The sequence below is a fragment of the Coregonus lavaretus genome (genome assembly GCF_964263955.1).
Source record: "Coregonus lavaretus genome assembly, chromosome: 15".
NCBI classification, from domain to species: Eukaryota; Metazoa; Chordata; class Actinopteri; order Salmoniformes; family Salmonidae; genus Coregonus; species Coregonus lavaretus.
The window spans coordinates 38302767-38321604 of NC_140002.1; the positions used below are offsets into that span (position 1 = coordinate 38302767).

The window sequence follows — 18838 nt, forward strand, 5'->3', positions numbered from 1 at the left end:
TGCATTTGTGTATACATATATCGGCAAGTATGTAAAAGACAGTGGTGGACTTGGTCTTGCAGCATGTCCAGAAAAATTGTCAGGTTGTGCTGTATTTAATGGACCAGAAAATGGGTACCTGACTGTTCAGCAGCAAGGATAGCTTTTCCTGCAGTCCTCTGAAAACTGTTATTGTGACAACCTACTAGGCCAAAACATCTCTTTAAGTAGGCCTACTTTATCCTGTCAATATTACTGAGCAGCATGGTCTGAGGCATCAGTTCCCTGACCCCAAGAGGATATGATGGAAATGCCATCCAATCTCTGAGCAGGGAACCACAGTGAACAGGAGAGATTAGCCTATTTTCACATTATCATCTGAACCACTTCTACACTAGGCTATATTAATGAAGTAGCCTGTCTGACCATAACAAAGTTTCCCATCTGCCTCCCACTACGATAATGTGTCTATCTGAGGGTGAATCAGGTTCACCTTCACTGCCCTGTAGGTTGAGGTCAGGGTTAGACAACAGTACAGTACGGGACAGAGGAACACTCAGGGCACCATTTTACCGGTCCACATTTATTTAATCATTCATTAAGGCAACACAACTGAAATCTGGGTCATTCTGGGTTACTGTGGATGGAGTGCCAAAAGCCCTTAACATTTTGCATATAAAAATTAAATAAATGATTATCCCTACTATCAGTTGGTAAAGGCTGTTCCGAAAAGAAGTATTTTTTTACAAGCACCTCTCAAAACTGTCAGTCACCTCACAAAACTAAAATCAAATGCTGATGATCAAATCCTGTACACTACACAGAGGTCACGAGATAATCCTCAACTACACTTGTTAAAACACACCAACTACTGGGCGTGGATGTGACTGACAATAAGGTATACTTGAAGAGGAAATGGCATCACTGCTCCTTTAAAAGCCCTGGCTCTTTATGTAAGGATTGATTGAATGCAGCTTGATCACCCTTTACCAATTCCCTCTACATCTGTTCCAACCAACTCACCAGTCTGCCAAAACCTGCTGCAAACCAGCTGACAAGACAGACCAACAACCTCTGCATGGTTTCTAGTGGCACAGAGATGGGGAGTAACTGGTCCTGAAAACAGCAAGCCCCTCAACGAACAGCAGCATGTCATGAAGAAGAAATAATGGAGGGGTGATTTGAACAACTCAACCGACGATGATCAGTGCCAGAGGTTTAACGTTAGCTAGATACTAACTCCAGTAGCCTCCACAGCAGCTCCTAACATTTGACAAGAGCACATGAAAGTGCACAACTATGGCAACTGTCAGTCATCAAGAATGTAACGCCACATGTGGATGTAAACATTGACTACATCAAGCAAAATTAAGTGTCATTGTGGCCACGAGCTTCAGTTAAAATGGTATCGAACTAGTTGAGGTGAGGAGGCCAGAAACAGGACAAAAGAGTTCAAACCCTGATGCTAACCCATGTTCACAGAGTAACTAGAGAAAGGACAGATCATGTCTCACAGGCCCAGATTCCTAACCAGGACCAAGCACAGAGCACAATCTGAGGGGAAACCCAACTTTTGTGACCAAAGCCACCAGAATAAAGTTGACTCGTAGAGGAAGTAAACACAGAGAGGTTACATATTAGAGCGGAGAAAAGCAAACAGCTCAAGCCAACCACTATTACAAAGCATGCATTAAAAATAGAATATGGCTTTTAGTTTTAGCATGTCCCTGTCACTAGACTCAAGTCTCATTCATTGGTTTTTCCTCAAACCAACAGGCATGGAATAACAGGATGAAGGTATTTTTCACAGAGGGCAATGACTTGGATCATTATCTATCTGCACTCTATAGTCAACTCTCCAACCCAACCAAGTTAAAACTTGAGAAATGTATGGAGGAAGCCATTTTAGCTTCAAATTAGGTTATCTGTTCTTTGTCTCTGTGAATCAGGCGAGGAATTAATGTGATCTACAGGGGGAAGAGAGGGAGAAAATAACTGAGATGGAGCCGAACAAATTCAATTAAAGTTTAGAAGTGTTCATCAAAAACACCATGACCACTCGGGTGAAAATAACCGGCTCTGTCAAGCATCATGGGAAATATTTTGGCATGATCCTATTCCTAATTTAATCTAGCGGTTTCAATCTCCTGTCAGATGTGCACTTAACAACAAACTTCTAACCACACACAGAAAAGCAAACACGTTTGTGGGGTAACGCAATAAAGACCAGCTAATATTGGTCACGTGGCATCACAACCCTACAATGTAAAATATTGGGTATACAAGTCCCAACACCTACTCAATTACATCACTACAACAGTTTACAAAGACCAAACCAACCTTAACATTCAATACTTTGAGAGGAATCGCAAAATTGAGGAAAAGATGCAACCTTCCAGATCTGCTGATGGCTTGCTACATGATACACATAATGTCAATCTGGCTACTAAGAAAGGATTAAACAGAAAAACAGAAACACATTTTCCTAATAGAAGGGAACACTGTAGAAAAGCCTACACAAAATATGAGCATATACCATTATGCAAGACTAGTCCACCATATATGACTTGCATCCATCCACAGAATCAAAAACCTGATTAGGATTGTTTGAAAAGAATAAAGGTTTAAGAAAATCTAGTATTTGTTTACTTGTCAAAAATATGAAGGAAAGGGGTTATAGATATCGATATATATGCTGCAAAAACTAAATCAATAGGAGGATAAAAAGGAAAATAGTTTAGTTTTTCTCTCGTCATTATCAATTTATGCTTATTTTGCCACCCGTTGCCACGTCAACGTCTGGGAGAGCGTCAGCATGGCAACGGAAACTATCATCATAAAATGGTACAGTAGTAGAGATAGCTAGACCAGGAGGGGGCGGGCTCTCCTGGGAAAAGGTCCGCAGAGAGGTTCAGTGATTGGTCATGCGGCACGCTGTCAGGAATAATGGTTGTATGGGGGTAGAGGGTGCCCGGTGCCATTCTGGTAGTGATGGTGCTGGCGGTGGGCGATGTACTCCGCATAGCTCATCGTCATCTTCTCGCTACGGTACCTGAGCAGGAGGAGAGGGAAGTTAGAGAAGGCACAGTTACCCCAACTTAACTGGCAGCGGCACTACAATCTTTACATCCTAATGCTGCTATGGATCTAGCAGTACTCTGTCACTGATCTCCCTGGTGGTACTGTGGCAAACAGGACCATGGTGGGCTTTGGGAGGGTCACCTACAGTAATTATGCGCCAGTGCCATTTTCCCAGCAGTGAGCAACACTTACACTTTCAAAATCTACACTTAAGGCAAAACCAAGGCCAGCAGTGGAAGTCAGACAGCATCCGGTGTGAAAGCAGCCTCTCTTACCTGGTCAACTTAATGGTCTTCCTGAAGTCATTTGTGATGGGAGCTTTGTAGCCTCCCTTTCGTAGTAAGGAATCTATGGTCTGAATGTGGTCCCATCCTGCACAGAGAAGGTTATATCTTCTTGAACATCCCCCTTTATATCCCCTTGAATACCACTTCTCTCTACAACAAAGACCTTCAGTCATTCAGAGATCATACAAAGGTGATGGGACACACGATTCCACTTACCTTGCTCTTTTGCGACCTCTGGTAGGTAGGTGGCGGTGCGCTTTGATCCTTTTTCATTGAAAAACTCTATCCTAATGCCATGAACACCCACCTACATGTCAGAGAGAGGGAAGAGAGAGAGGGAAGAAGAGACATCCCTTTAATGACAGTACCAACAGAGAGAAATATCTATACGAACTACACGTCTTCGGCCACACTGTCCAACCTACTAGAATGCCTTCATAGGTCTTGCTGCACTAAGCCTAACATACTGGGTTCTATTTTGTGAAAGGGGGAATGAGAGGCTGAGAGGGAAATGGAGGTTTAGAGTGAGGGAGGGATGGCCACAGTAATAGGAGAGTGACTGGATGGAGGAGACAGGATCTGTCCCTGTAAACCAGCACACTTGAGCAGGGCCACGATCCAGTCAAGGTAGCTCAGAGGATTGTTCCCATTATAATCCAAACCGGCAGGTGATCACCCACCCACGTCACGGCCCTTGTCCCACCCACTCCCTGTAGTGTAGCCCCTCTGGGTCAACAAGGTAACTGCTTATGTCCTCACCACAAAGACATATTGCCTGTGTGTGTGAATGTTGATTGTCTGCCATCCTTGCTGTGTGAATATCCAGGCTGCAATGAGGCCCATTTCATTCAGGACATGAAGGTGCCACTGCAGCAGAGCCCTTTCCCTATTCAATTCTGATCTCTACTTCACACAGGAGATTGTCTCTTACAGTGTGCTCTGTGTGGAGAGTGTACTGCTCTCTGGGGCACAGTCAATCTAAGCTACTGGATTCACATATGTGAAGGCCATTTCATTTCAATAAAAATTCTATGACTGAAGAGTATTGCATAAGATGAATTAATAGCTACCTGTCTTGTTTCAGTCTCTTACCTCCCAGTCAAGGTAATCACCGACGTCCTCGAAGTTGGTGAGCAGAGACACTGAGCAGAAGAGGCGTGGCAGCTCGTCCCTCGTCATGGAGGGAAAACGGCTGTCTTTAAGGGCACTGTGGAGACAAAGCACAGGGGACGTTTAAGGCGAAAATAAGCATCATTACTTTAAATCGGTTCCAACTGGAAGACCTACAGATTATCAAGGACAATGTCTACCCAAAGTTATATTTTCATTTAATCTCACACTGAGCTGAGGGCATTATGGTTAGAATGAAAAAGACAAAATCTCTTTGGTAAGAGAACAAGTAAAGGAAACCCTGCAAGCATATTCTTTATCCTTTCAGAAGAGATTTAGATGGCATTAGCCATTAAATGACATCTTCTATGCTTCAAATAAAATAAAATGTATGTTTATTGGTCGTAGATGCAGCAAAACGCTTGTGTTTCTAGCGCCAACAGTACAGTAATAATACCTAGCAATACAAAACACTATGCACATAATCCAAAAAGTAAAAATAAATATCAGAACGAGCAATGTCAGAATCCGGAACATATTTAAGCAATAAGGCCAGAGGGGGTGTGGTATATGGCCAATATACCACGGCTAAGGGCTTTCCTTAGGCTCGACCCAAACCATGAAAAACAGCCCCAGAACATTATTCCTCCTCCACAAAACTTTACAGTTGGCACTATGCATTCCGGCAGGTAGCGTTCTCCTGGCATCCGCCAAACCCAGATTCATCCATCAGACTGCCAGATGGTGAATTCATCACTCCAGAGAACGTGTTTCCACTGCTCCAGAGTCCAATGGCGGCGAGCTTCACACCACTCCAGCAGACGCTTGGCATTGCGCATGGTGATCTTAGGCTTGTGTGCAGCTGCTCTGCCATGGAAACCCATTTCATGAAGCTCCCGACGAACAGTTCTTGTGCGGACATTGCTTCCAGAGGCAGTTTGGAACTCGGTAGTGAATGTTGCAACCGAGGACTGACGATTTTTACGCGCTACGTGCTTCAGCACTCAGCGGTCACGTTCTGTCAGCTTGTGTGGCCTACCACTTTGCTGCTGAGCCGTTGTTCCACTTCACAATGACAGCACCTACAGCTGACCGGGGCAGCTGTAACAGGGCAGAAATGTGACTAATTGACTTGTTGGAAAGGTGGTATCCTACGACGGTGCCACGTTGAAAGTCACTGAGCTCTTCAGTAAGGCCATTCTATTGCCAATGTTTGTCTATGGAGATTCCATCGCTGTGTGCTAGATTTTATACATCCATCAGCAACAGGGGTGGCTGAAACAGCCCGAATCTACTAAATTGAAGGGGTGTCCACATACTTTTGTATATATAGTGTATATCTATATCGATCTATCTATATATATACACACACATACACACACTGAGCGTACAAAACATTAAGAACACTTTCCTAATATTGAGTTGCGCACCTCCCCTCTGATAACCGGAGAGGACCTGACAAGACAGCAGAAGCAGCACTCTTACTGGCCGGGGACTTGAACGCAGGGAAATTGAAATCAGCTTTCCCTAATGTCTACCAGCATGTCACATGTGCAACTAGAGGGAGAAAAAAAACTCTAGATCATCTTTACTCGTACACAGCTCACCCTCCATTTAGCAAATCTGACCATAACTCTATCCTCCTGATTCCTGCTTACATGTAAAAACGAAAAAAAGGAAGTACCAGTGACGTGCTCAATACGGCAGTGGTCCGATGAAGCGGATGCTAAGCTACAGGACTGTTTTGCTAGCACAGACTGGAATATGTTCCGGGATTCATCCGATGTCATTGAGGAGTTTACCACATCAGTCACCGGCTTCATTAATAAGTGCATCGACAACATCCTCCCCACAGTGACCGTACGTACATAGCCCAACCAGAAGCCATGGATTACAGGAAACATCCGCTCTGAGCTAAAGGCTAGAGCTGCCGCTTTCAAGGAGTGGGAAACTAATCTGGACGCTTATAAGAAATCCCGCTATGCCCTCTGACGAACCATCAAACAGGAAAAGCATCAATACAGGACTAAGATCGAATCCTACTACACTGACTGACTCTCGTCGGATGTGGCAGGGCTTGCAAACTATCACAGATTACAAAGGGAAACCCAGCCGTGAGCTGCCCAGTGACGCAAGCCTACCACACAAGCTAAATGACTTCTATACTAGCTTCGAGGCAAGCAACACTGAACCATGCATGAGAGCACCAGCTGTTCCGGATGACCGTGTGATCCCGCTCTCCGTAGCTGATGTGAGTAAGACCATTAAACAGGTTAACATTCACAAGGCTGCAGGGTCAGATGGATTACCAGGACACGTATTCAGAGCATGCGCCAACCAGCTGGCAAGTGTCTTTACTGACATTTCATCCTCTCCCTGACCCAGTCTGTAATACCTACATGTTTCAAGGAGACCACCATAGTCCCTGTGCCCAAGGACGCCAAGGTAAACTTCCTAAATGACTACCGCCCCGTAGCACTCACATCTGTAGCCATGAAAGGCTGGTCATGGGTCACAACACCATCATCCCAGAAACTCTGGACCCACTCCAATTTGCATACCGCCCCAACAGATCCACAGATGACGCAATCTCTATTGCACTCCACACTGCCCTTTCCCACCTGGACAAAAGGAAACACCTACGTGAGAATGCTGTTCACTGACTACAGCTCAGGGTTCAACATCACAGCACCCTCCAAGCGCATCACTAAACTAAGGACCCTGGGACTGAACACCTCCCTCCGCAACTGGATCCTGGACTTCCTGGCGGGACGCCCCCAGGTGGTGGGGGTAGGCAACAACACATCCGCCACGCTGACCCTCAACACGAGGGCACCTCAGGGGTGTGTGCTTAGTCCCCTCCTGTACACCCTGTTCACCCATGACTGAGTGGCCATGCACGACTCCAACACCATCATTAAGTTGGCCGACGACACAACGGTTGTAGGCCTGATCAACGACGATGATAACACAGCCTATAGGGAGGAGGTCAGAGACCTGGCAGTGTGGTGCCAGGACAACGACCTCTTCCACAATGTGAGCAAGACAAAGGAGCTGATCGTGGACTACGGGAAAAGGAGGGCAGAGCGTGCCCCCATCCACATCGACGGGGCTGTAGTGGAGCAGGTTGAGAGCTTCATGTTCCTTGGTGTCCACATCACTAAGGACCTATCATGGTCCAAACACACCAAGACAGTCGCGAAGAGGGCACGACAACGCCTATGCCCCATCACGAGGCTGAAAAGATTTGGCATGGGACCTCAGATCCTCAAAAAATTCTACAGCTGCACCATCGGGAGCATACTGACTGGTTGCATCACTGCTTGCTATGGCAACTGCTCAGCATACAGAGGGTCGTGCGTACGGCCCAGTACATCACAGGGGCCGAGCTTCCTGCCATCCAAGAACTCTATGCCAGGTGGTGTCAGAGGAAGGCCCTACATTTTTTCCAAATAAACATAAAATCCAAATAAAAATAAACATGAAATAAACATGAAATTGTCAAAGACTCCAGCCACCCAAGTCATCAACAGTTCTCTCTGCTACAAGTGGCACCCGAGGGCTTCTACCCCCAAGCCATAAGACTGCTGAACAGTTAATGAAACGCTACCCTGACTATTTGCATTGACCCCCTTATTTTACTCTTATTTTTTGCACCGACTCTCTTGCACAGGCTCGATGTACACTAACTGGACTCTAACCACACACACACACATACTACACTGACACTCCAACACACATGCACACTTACATTCCTTCACACACACTGCTGCTACAGTGCCTTGCAAAAGTATTCATCCCCCTTTGCGTTTTCCCTATTTTGTTGCATTACAACCTGTCATTTAAATAGATTATTTAGATTTCATGTAATGGACATACACAAAATAGTGAAGTGAAATGGAAAAAATAACTTGTTCCAAAAAATTCATCCCCTTTGGCGTTTTTTCTATTTTGTTGCATTACAACCTGTAATTTAAATGGATTTTTATTTGGATTTCATGTAATGGACATACACAAAATAGTCCAAATTGGTGAAGTGAAATTAAAAAAAGAACTTGTTCCTAAAAATTCTAGAAAATAAATAACGGAAAAGTGGTGCGTGCATATGTATTCACCCCCTTTGCTATAAAGCCCCTAAATAAAATCTGGTGCAACCAATTACCTTCAGAAGTCACACAATTAGTTAAATAAGTCCACCTGTGTGAAATCTAAGTGTCACATCATCTGATCTCAGTATATATACACCTTTTCTGAAAGGCCCCAGAGTCTGCAACACCACTAAGCAAGGGGCACCACCAAGCAAGCGGCACCATGAAGACCAAGGAGCTCTCCAAACAGGTCAGGGACAAAGTTGTGGAGAAGTACAGATCAGGGTTGGGTTATAAAAAAATATCAGAAACATTGAACATCCCACGGAGCACCATTAAATCCATTATTAAGAAAATGGAAAGAATATGGCACCACAACAAACCTGCCAAGAGAGGGCCGCCCACCAAAACTCATGGACCAGGCAAGGAGGGCATTAATCCGAGGCACAACAAAGAAACCAAAGATAACCCTGAAGGAGTTGCAAAGCTCCACAGCCGAGATTGGAGTATCTGTCCATAGGACCACTTTAAGCCGTACACTCCACAGAGCTGGGCTTTACGGAATAGTGGCCAGAAAAAAGCCATTGCTTAAAGACAAAAATAAGCTAACATAACGTTTGGTGTTCGCCAAAAGCCATGTGGGAGACTCCCCAAACATATTGAAGAAGGTACTCTGGTCAGATGAAACTAAAATTGAGCTTTTTGGCCATCAAAAAGCAAATCATGGTGGTGGCAGCATCATGCTGTGAGGATGTTTTTCACCGGCAGGGACTGGGAAACTGGTCAAAATTGAAGGAATGATGGATGGCGCTAAATACAGGGACATTCTTGAGGGAAACCTGTTAGTCTTCCAGAGATTTGAGACTGGGACGGAGGTTCACCTTCCAGCAGGACAATGATCCTAAGCATACTGCTAAAGCAACACTCGAGTGGTTTAAGGGAAAACATTTAAATGTATTGGAAGGGCCTAGTCAAAGCCCAGACCTCAATCCAATTGAGAATCTGTGGTATGATTTAAAGATTGCTGTTCACCAGCGGAACCCATCCAACTTGAAGGAGCTGGAGCAGTTTTGCCTTGAAGAATGGGCAAAAATCCCCGTGGCTAGATGTGCCAAGCTTATAGAGACATACCCCAAGAGACTTGCATCTGTAATTGCTGCAAAAGGTGGCAATTCAAGTTTTCAGTTTGTCTTATTTCCTGTTTGTTTCACAAAATGATTTATTTTGTGTCAGGCACCTCCAAACAACAGCCATGGCTGGATAAATTATTCTAATGCCCGTGTTGCATCCATTCTCTGCAGCTCCCTGGGAGAGAGGGGAATTCGACATGCTACTGGTAGCAGAGCAGCAGATTAAACATTGATTAGATGGGCAGGGTTGGCAAATCTTCCTCAGACAGTAGACTCAATATGGATGCACACACAAACATTGCCCACATACATCTGGCAATACAGGGGAGTAGTGAGGCTTACCCTCAGTCTCAGATGAGTCATTATACAAATAAGCCTGTATTTTTACTGAGCTGACACTTTTATCAAAATAGGCCTGGTTGCATTAATACTGTATTTTACACATGTTCACATTTATATGCTACATTTAGGCCTTATAGCTGAATACAAACAAGACTGCAACCACTAAGTAGATGTGTCCACATTACTTTGCTGGTGGCCTTGAGTGCAGTCATCACCAGTTCTAGCAGAGAGAGAGGAGTACAACAGGAACGTGACAAGTCTGCCTGGCTGGTAGTTTCAGAGCAAGAGGGCCGTCTACTAAAACAAACCGATGATCTCAACCTCTACAAAATGGCTGTTCTGGACAGCATGCATACCACATTACAGAGACACAACATGCTTTGTTAGATCCTCTGACAGTATCCTGGAGGAGCAGGATACTTAGCTGTTTGTTCTCTACAGACCAACGCTGCTGATGTAGGCTTATCCATAGAACACAGTATAATAACCAGATGGATGCAAAACAGTGATCCGATTGTCATCTATCATCTGAAGTTAAAAATATATTTAATACAGGGTCTACAATGAAGGGAAACAATGGTCCCAAAGATAAATGATGGAAGTCACGAGAGAATTGATGAGCCTGACCTCCAAAACATTGTCAGTTACTTCATAGTATATATAAAACAGGACAACGAACACACACTAATATATGACATTCCTACGGTGCATGACAGATCATTGGGCGGGTGTAGCTTTGCAGCAAGGCTGAAAGGCCCTTTTGACACTAGTGCAGATCACATGAGTAACACATGCAGACAAACAGACTGACACAGACAAACATTCAAACCGGTTTTGCCCAGCCACTGTAAAGTGAACGCATTCTTTAATGAATCGTCTCATCCCCCGCCACACATGTATAAACACACAGAAAAACAACACACTGCTCAACTGGATCCTCTCTCCCCCACTGTGGGCCACAGAGGCTATTAGGTTGGTTTAAGCTCACTAAGTCCAGTCTCAATCACACCCTAAGAAAGATGTCTAAGAAATAATGACTAAAACTATTACTAAAATGTAATACACATCTGCCTATACTTTGCATAAAATAAGATACTGCCTTACTTCCTTTTACTGTTGCTTTTACAACGATAAAGTTTGATCCTAAAGAAAAACGCATGTCAAAAATTTTATAAATTGATTTGCATTTTAATGAGGGAAATAAGTATTTGACCCCTCTGCAAAACATGACTTAGTACTTGGTGGCAAAACCCTTGTTGGCAATCACAGAGGTCAGACATTTCTTGTAGTTGGCCACCAGGTTTGCACACATCTCAGGAGGGGTCAAGTCAATACTTTGTAGAGCCACCTTTTGCAGCAATTACAGCTGCATGTCTCATGGGGTATGTCTCTATAAGCTTGGCACATCTTGCCACTGGGATTTTTGCCCATTCTTCAAGGCAAAACTGCTCCAGCTCCTTCAAGTTGGATGGGTTCCGCTGGTGTACAGCAATCTTTAAGTCATACCACAGATTCTCAATTGGATTGAGGTCTGTGCTTTGACTAGGCCATTCCAAGACATTTAAATGTTTCCCCTTAAACCACTCAAGTGTTGCTTTAGCAGTAGGCTTAGGATCATTGTCTGCTGGAAGGTGAACCTCCGTCCCAGTCTCAAATCTCTGGAAGACTGAAACAGGTTTCCCTCAAGAATTTCTCTGTATTTAGCGCCATCCATCATTCCTTCAATTCTGACCAGTTTCCCAGTCCCTGCCGATGAAAAACATCGCCACAGTATGATGCTGCCACCACCATGCTTCACTGTGGGGATGGTGTTCTCGGGGTGATGAGGTGTTGGGTTTGCACCAGACATAGCGTTCTCCTTGATGGCCAAAAAGCTCAATTTTTGTCTCATTTGACCAGAGTACCTTCTTCCATATGTTTGGGGAGTCTCCCACATGCCTTTTGGCGAACACCAAACATGTTTGCTTATTTTTTTCTTTAAGCAATGGCTTTTTTCTGACCACTCTTCCATAAAGCCCAGCTCTGTGGAGTGTACGGCTTAAAGTGGTCCTATGGTCAGATACTCCAATCTCCGCTGTGGAGCTTTGCAGCTCCTTCAGGGTCATCTTTGGTCTCTTTGTTGCCTCTCTGATTAATGCCCTCCTTGCCTGGTCCATGAGTTTTGGTGGGCGGCCCTCTCTTGCCAGGTTTGTTGTGGTGCCATATTCTTTCCATTTTCTTAATAATGGATTTAAATGGTGCTCCTTGGGATGTTCAAAGTTTTAAATATTTTTTTATAACCCAACCCTGATCTGTACTTCTCCACAACTTTGTCCCTGACCTGTTTGGAGAGCTCTTTGGTCTTCATGGTGCCGCTTGCTTGGTGGTGCCCCTTGCTTAGTGGTGTTGCAGACTCTGGGGCCTTTCAGAAAAGGTGTATATATACACTGAGATCATGTGACAGATCATGTGACACTTAAATAAAGTCCAGCTGTGTGCAATCTAACTAATTATGTGACTTCTGAAGGTAATTGGTTGCACCCGATCTTATTTAGGGGCTTCATAGCAAAGGGGGTGAATACATATGCACGCACCACTTTTCCGTTATTTATTTTCTAGAATTTTTAGGAACAAGTTCTTTTTTTAATTTCACTTCACCAATTTGGACTATTTTGTGTATGTCCATTACATGAAATCCAAATAAAAATCCATTTAAATTACAGGTTGTAATGCAACAAAATAGAAAAAACACCAAAGGGGATGAATACTTTTGCAAGGCACTGTATATGTACATAATTACCTCGTACCCCTGCACATCGACTCAGTACTGGTACCCCGTGTATATAGCCAAGTTATCGTATCCTTCTGTTATTTTTATATTACACTATTTTTTCCCCTCTGCATTGTTGGGAAGGGCCTGTAAGTAAGCATTTCACTGATAGTCTACACCTTTAGTTTATGAAGCATGTGACAAATCAAATTTGATTTAATTTGAAAGTAAAATTGTCCAAGATGAATCAGCTAGCTAGCTTGCTAAACACTGCTGACAATTCTATTTGGGCTAGCTAGCTAAATTATACAGTCAACATTTTGTCTATATTGATCCTGTTACAATAACCAAACAGGATAAACTAATAATCTGCAAAACCATGTGTGAGTTGCTTTGTGTATCAGCAGATTTCCTTGAGATAATCTCACTGCAGCACTGCGTCCATGTTGTTTGATATAGGCGTTTTCAAATAACTTTAAGTCAAGGTGAGCTCCCCGCCCACACAGCCTATTAGCTCAGTCTGTCTTTTCAGACTTCCTGGTAGTTTGAAATGAGAGAATAAGTACTTTTTCTCCAATTTTGAGCATTTTAAATCAGAAAAATTGTATGGGTGATGTTTTAGTCACTCAAAAGGCTATTTTACATGTGAATAAGAATGACTGTTGGGGACCTTTAAACAGGCAAAGGTGCATCTGAACTGGCCATGACAGTGTAAATTAGTTCCATACATTTCTGAGAGCCAGGCAGAGCACTGAGTAGCCTCTCTCAGGGAGGTAAAACCTTATTGGAGGTCCCTGGGGCCGTTCCTCCGCTGGATGTACATGCGTTGCATGATTTATTCAGCACCGAATGTCCTTTGACGTACACAGAACTGAAAACACACACAAGCTCCAAGCTCCTTGTTATATTTTTGTACATGGTAAGAGGGGGAGAGGTGTTCTGTAGAATTGCTGAGGTATAGCCTAAATTCCCTAAACATTAACTGGATAATTATAGGACATGGCTTACTTTGTGCAATAACTGCTTCCAGCCATCTGTATTATAATCATTCTTTCCCTCAGCCATGAACATTCTGCTCTCTGAAACATGATCATTTATTTAAAACATTGTTTTTAAAAGGTCTCATCAGCAGAGGTGAGCCACAATTGTTTGTAGGGAGGATTGAACAGGCACAGTCAGAAACTAACTGTATTTGACACAAGAACATCTTCCTAAGCATGCATTCTGTTCTGCCTGGTGAGATTGTGGCATTAGGATATCTACAAATTGGAAAAATGAGAACCAGGGAGATTGGAATGCAGTGGGAGGAAAAAGTATCTGAAAACAAAAAACAACCATGGGTTAGTTAGCAGGAGCCCTGAGACAGAAACTAAAGCCGCCCTGTCTGTTTGGCTCAGCAAAATACATGATCAGACACAGCTTTTTGTTTCAGACAAACAAGCTAGAAAATCTTAGCATATTGACTTTTGTATGTAAGACATGAAGGATGATCCTTTTTATCAAAGAAGCCAGTAATATTGATAACATTACTGTTAGAGTTGAATACCAAAAGGCCCCCTTTTTCCCCCAGAAGAACCCCAGGCCTCACTAATGACGTTAGTGCTCACAGAGGCATTCATGCTGAGTGAAGAAAACCGTCAGCTTTACTGGCATCCTCATCTGGACGCTTCGCCCTGTTTTTTGGTTCCCCCTCACAACACACTGTTCTCCCCTTCGAAAAATGAATGAACCGGGAGGTCTGAAATTTGTGGTACTTAGGTACAGTTCAGTCCACAGAAGAAACTTCAAAAAGCATTATCCTCTAACCTTGACTGTACCTACGGTGAACTTAAAAACAAAAGCTAGGGGAAACACTTTGCTTGAGGCTCTTAAAAAATATGCATGTCAACTAAAAAAAAAACATTTTTTGCTGAAATGTTATTGTAAGGGCTCCTATGTTATCAGATCAAATAAATTAATTGATTTAGTCGAGTCCAACTTGACATTTGCGGTGACAGCAGAAAGCTTGATCTCTCTGTTGCAGTGCATCACCTCCTCTATAGTGTGTAATCATCCTAGCAACAGCGCTGGCCAATAGGAGGCTGGCAGGAGTCTTAACTTGTAGCCAATAGGAGCCCAGTTCCAGATGTCAGTGTGTGCCTGTGAGTGAGTGTGTATGTAACTGTATGTGTGTGAGAAAGCGATAGAGAGCTACAGCTCAGCCTTACAGCCCCTGCCCATTCAAATACAGTTATTTTTTCCTGTCCAGCTGGTATGCAGTTTGTCCCCGATGAATGAGCCCTTTCCTTACATAATCCAACAAAGCATAATTGTTGCTTTGGTGGTGGTGGTGGTGGTGGGGGGGGGGGGTCTCTTTCAGTGACTGAATAAGAACAGAAACAAAAGATAAATCCACTTCACACCCGGACAACTCAAAACAAAATCTGCCATTATTTTTTACTTCAACACCACAAAAGGGAAATGTTGGGTGATTTTTTTTATCCCAAAGGATGTGTCATCATCCCCCATTCCCTCCCCCTCTTTTGTTGTTCATGCCTATGAGTGTGACAGTCAGCCAGTCCCTCCGGAGATATCCCAGCAGACGACAGGGAGATAACACAGACACGGTGTGTCTGCTAGCGCCTACACTCGTCTCCCCCGTCACTGCTCACCACCCTCCGCCTCATAGCGCTTGACGGGTCTGAACCAGCTGCACTACTTTTATCTTCCACCGAGGGATACTTTTGTTTAGAGAAAAAGCCTGACTGCAGTAGTTTAGCCTAAAGAAAGTGCAGTACATGCTTGGAACTCCGGACATGATGATCAAGTTAAGAGAGAGGCTTACCTGGTAAGGGTGTACTCCCTGAGTCCTGAGTGCAGGTTCATGGCAGAAAATGTACCTATACATCCCCTCAACCGCTTGTCTCTGCCTATTTTCCATGTGACAAACAGCGGGCTGAAAGAGAAAGAAGGGAAGACAATGGTCGGACCTTAGAGTTTAACACATTAAAACATAATGTAAAAACTAGGCCTACCCTCTATTGGGTATTTATTTCTGGGCCAAATAGAGTTTGAAGGTCCAGGACCCACTTAGGGTTGAGAAAATCAATTGAGGCAATATTTGCATTGATTTCTCACATTCCTAGTGATATTGGACACCAACAAAAGTACTTCTCACCTAACATTGCACTGACACATATTGATTGACAATGTGTAGCAAGTACTAAAAATAAGATGGCTACATGAGGTTTCTGTTATATACTGAACGAAAATATAAAACGCAACATGCAACAAATTCAAAGATTTTACTGAGTTACAGTTCATTTAAGGAAATCAGTCAATTGAAATAAATGCATTAGGCCCTAATCTATGGATTTCACATGACTGTTGGTCACAGATACAATATACATACATAAGTATGTGGACACCCCTTCAAATGAGTGGATTCAGCTATTTCTGCCACACCCGTTGCTGACAGGTGTATAAAATCGAGCACACAGCCATGCAATCTCCATAGAAATATAATTGGCAGTAGAATGGCCTTACTGAAGAGCTCAGTGACTTTCAACGTGGCACTGTCATAGGGGATGCCACCTTCCCAACAAGTCAGTTGGTAAAATGTCTGCCCTGCTAGAGCTGCCCCGGTCAACTGTAAGTGCTGTTATTGTGAAGTGGAAACATCTAGGAGCAACAACAGCTCAGCCACCAAGTGGTATGCCACACAAGCTCACAGAACGGGACCACTGAGTGCTGAAGCATGTAAAAATCATCTGTCCTCGGTTGCAACACTCCCTACCGAGTTCCAAACTGCATTTGAAAGCAACGTCAGCACAAGAACTGTTCGTCGGAAGCTTCATGAAATGGGTTTCTATGGCCGAGCAGCAGCACACAAGCCTAAGATCACCATGCGCAATACCAAGGATCGGCTGGAGTGGTGTAAAGCTCGCCGCCATTGGACTCTGGAGCAGTGGAAACGCGTTCTCTGAAGTGATGAATCACGCTTCACCATCTGGCAGTCTGACAGAAGAATCTGGGTTTGGCAGATGCCAGGAGAACGCTACCTGCCCCAATGCATAGTGCCAACTGTAAAGTTTGGTGGAGGAGGAATAATGGTCTGGGGCTGTTTTTCATGGTTCGGGCAAGGCCCCTTAGTTCAATTGAATTCTGTGCTTCTGACTTTGTGGCAACAGTTTGGAGAATGCCCTGTTTCAGCATGACAGCACAAAGCAAGGTCCATACAGAAATGGTTTGTTGAGATCGTTAAAGAAGAACTTGACTGGCCTGCATAGAGCCCTGACCTCAAACAACTTTGGGATTAATTGGAAAACCGACTGCGAGCCAGGCCTAATAGCCCAACATCAGTGCCCGTCCTCACTAATGCTCGTGGCTAAATGGAATCAAGTCCCCGTAGCAATGTTCCATCATCTAGTGGAAAGCCTTTCCAGAAGAGTGGAGGCTGTTATAGCAGCAAGGGGGGGGCAACTCCATATTAATGCCCATGATTTTGTTATGAGATGTTAGACGAGCAGGTGTCCACATACTTTCGGTCATGTAGTGTACCTTAAAAAAAAAAGTAGGGACGTGAATCAGAAAACCAGTCTGTATCTGGTGTGACCACCATTTGCCTCATGCAGCGCGACATCTCCTTCACATAGAGTTGATCAGGCTGTTGATTGTGGCCTGTGGAATGTTGTCCAACTCCTCTTTAATGGCTGTGCGAAGTTGCTGGATATTTATGGGAACTGGAACACACTGTTGTACACGTCGATCCAGAGCATCCAAAACATGCTCAATGGGTGACATGTCTGGTGAGTATGCAGGCCATGGAAGAACTGGGACATTTTCAGCTTCCAGGAATTGGGTACAGATCCTTGCGACATGGGGCTGTGCATTATCATGCTGAAACATGAGGTGATGGCGTCGGATGAATGGCACGACAATGGGCTTCAGGATCTCGTCATGGTATCTCTGTGCATTCAAATTGCAAATTGGGAGACAAAATCCATTTGAGAGAGACAGACAACCGATATACTACTTAGCCTTCTCTGTAAACTGACAAAAATAAAATTGCCTTGTTATGGTCAGTCTCTTGCCAACAAAAAAATGAAACATACATGTTTAACACACCGACACAAAATCCTTATATGCAGGGAATATTGCAGATTAGGGTGTACAACTAATCCACTAAAAGCCTGGCAGCAGCTCCACCTCTTTGCCCTAAAATCACTTAAGAGACCTTTTCTCAATAACCCCCAGGATTACTGTCGCTAGCTAAGTACATAAAAAAAAGATATTGCACAACACAAAAGGCTAATCCTAGGTTAATACACTTTGTTAGTACAGACATCACTAGACACAATCTGGGCAGATAAGGATGACGATGTAAGGGTTCCAGCCTCATTCATAGCTAAGCAGATGTCAATGCTCAGAGCTGAGTATAAATAGGCACTCCAGTCTACTGTATCAACTTAGAAGAAGAAGAAGAACTACAGCTGTTGAAGAGAGCAACTTGTAGAGGTAGATATAATATATTTCATGATGACCATCTCAAAAAGAGAGGGCCAGGAAAAGAAAATAGAACTATTCTTAATATCAATGCCTTTCTTGAGGTTCATGACTTCATGTACACTACATGACCAAAAGTATGTGGACACCTGCTTGTCAAACATCTAATTCCAAAATCATGGGCATTAATATGGAGTTGGTCCCCCCCCTGCTGCTATAACAGCCTCCACTCTTCTGGGAAGGATTTCCACTAGATGTTGGAACATTGCTGCGGGGACTTGCATTCATTCAGCCACAAGAGAATTAGTGAGGTCAGACACTGATGTTGGGCGATTAGGCCTGGCACGCAGTCAGCGTTCCAATTCATCCCAAAGGTGTTCGATGGGGTTGAGGTCAGGGCTCTGTGCATGCCAGCTTTACACCACTCCAGCCCACGCTTGGCATTGCGCATGGTGATCTTAGGCTTGTGTGCGGCTGTTCGGCCATAGAAACCCATTTCACGAAGCTCCCGACGAACAGTTCTTGGACAGATGGACAGATGATTTTTACGCGCTTCAGCCCTCGTCTGTCCCGTTCTGTGACCTTGTG

At 44.0% G+C, this 18838-nt stretch overlaps 1 protein-coding gene across 2 annotated transcripts in view; it reads right to left on the bottom strand.

Annotated features, from left to right (window-relative positions):
- Window positions 1-531: 531 nt before the first annotated feature.
- LOC311143226 (nuclear protein AMMECR1-like) overlaps window positions 532-18838 on the bottom strand; it is a 28561-nt gene continuing 10254 nt past the window's right edge. The window contains exons 2-6 of one of the 2 annotated variants that reach the window (XM_084179036.1): window positions 15591-15701; window positions 4440-4554; window positions 3564-3654; window positions 3336-3432; window positions 532-3031 (exon numbers count right to left, since the gene is read on the bottom strand). In XM_084179036.1, coding sequence (XP_084035162.1) covers window positions 2917-3031; window positions 3336-3432; window positions 3564-3654; window positions 4440-4554; window positions 15591-15701 — 529 coding nt within the window. In that variant the 3' untranslated portion in view covers window positions 532-2916. The remainder of the gene's footprint in view (window positions 3032-3335; window positions 3433-3563; window positions 3655-4439; window positions 4555-15590; window positions 15702-18838) is intronic. The other variant, XM_084179037.1, reaches the window with a different exon arrangement.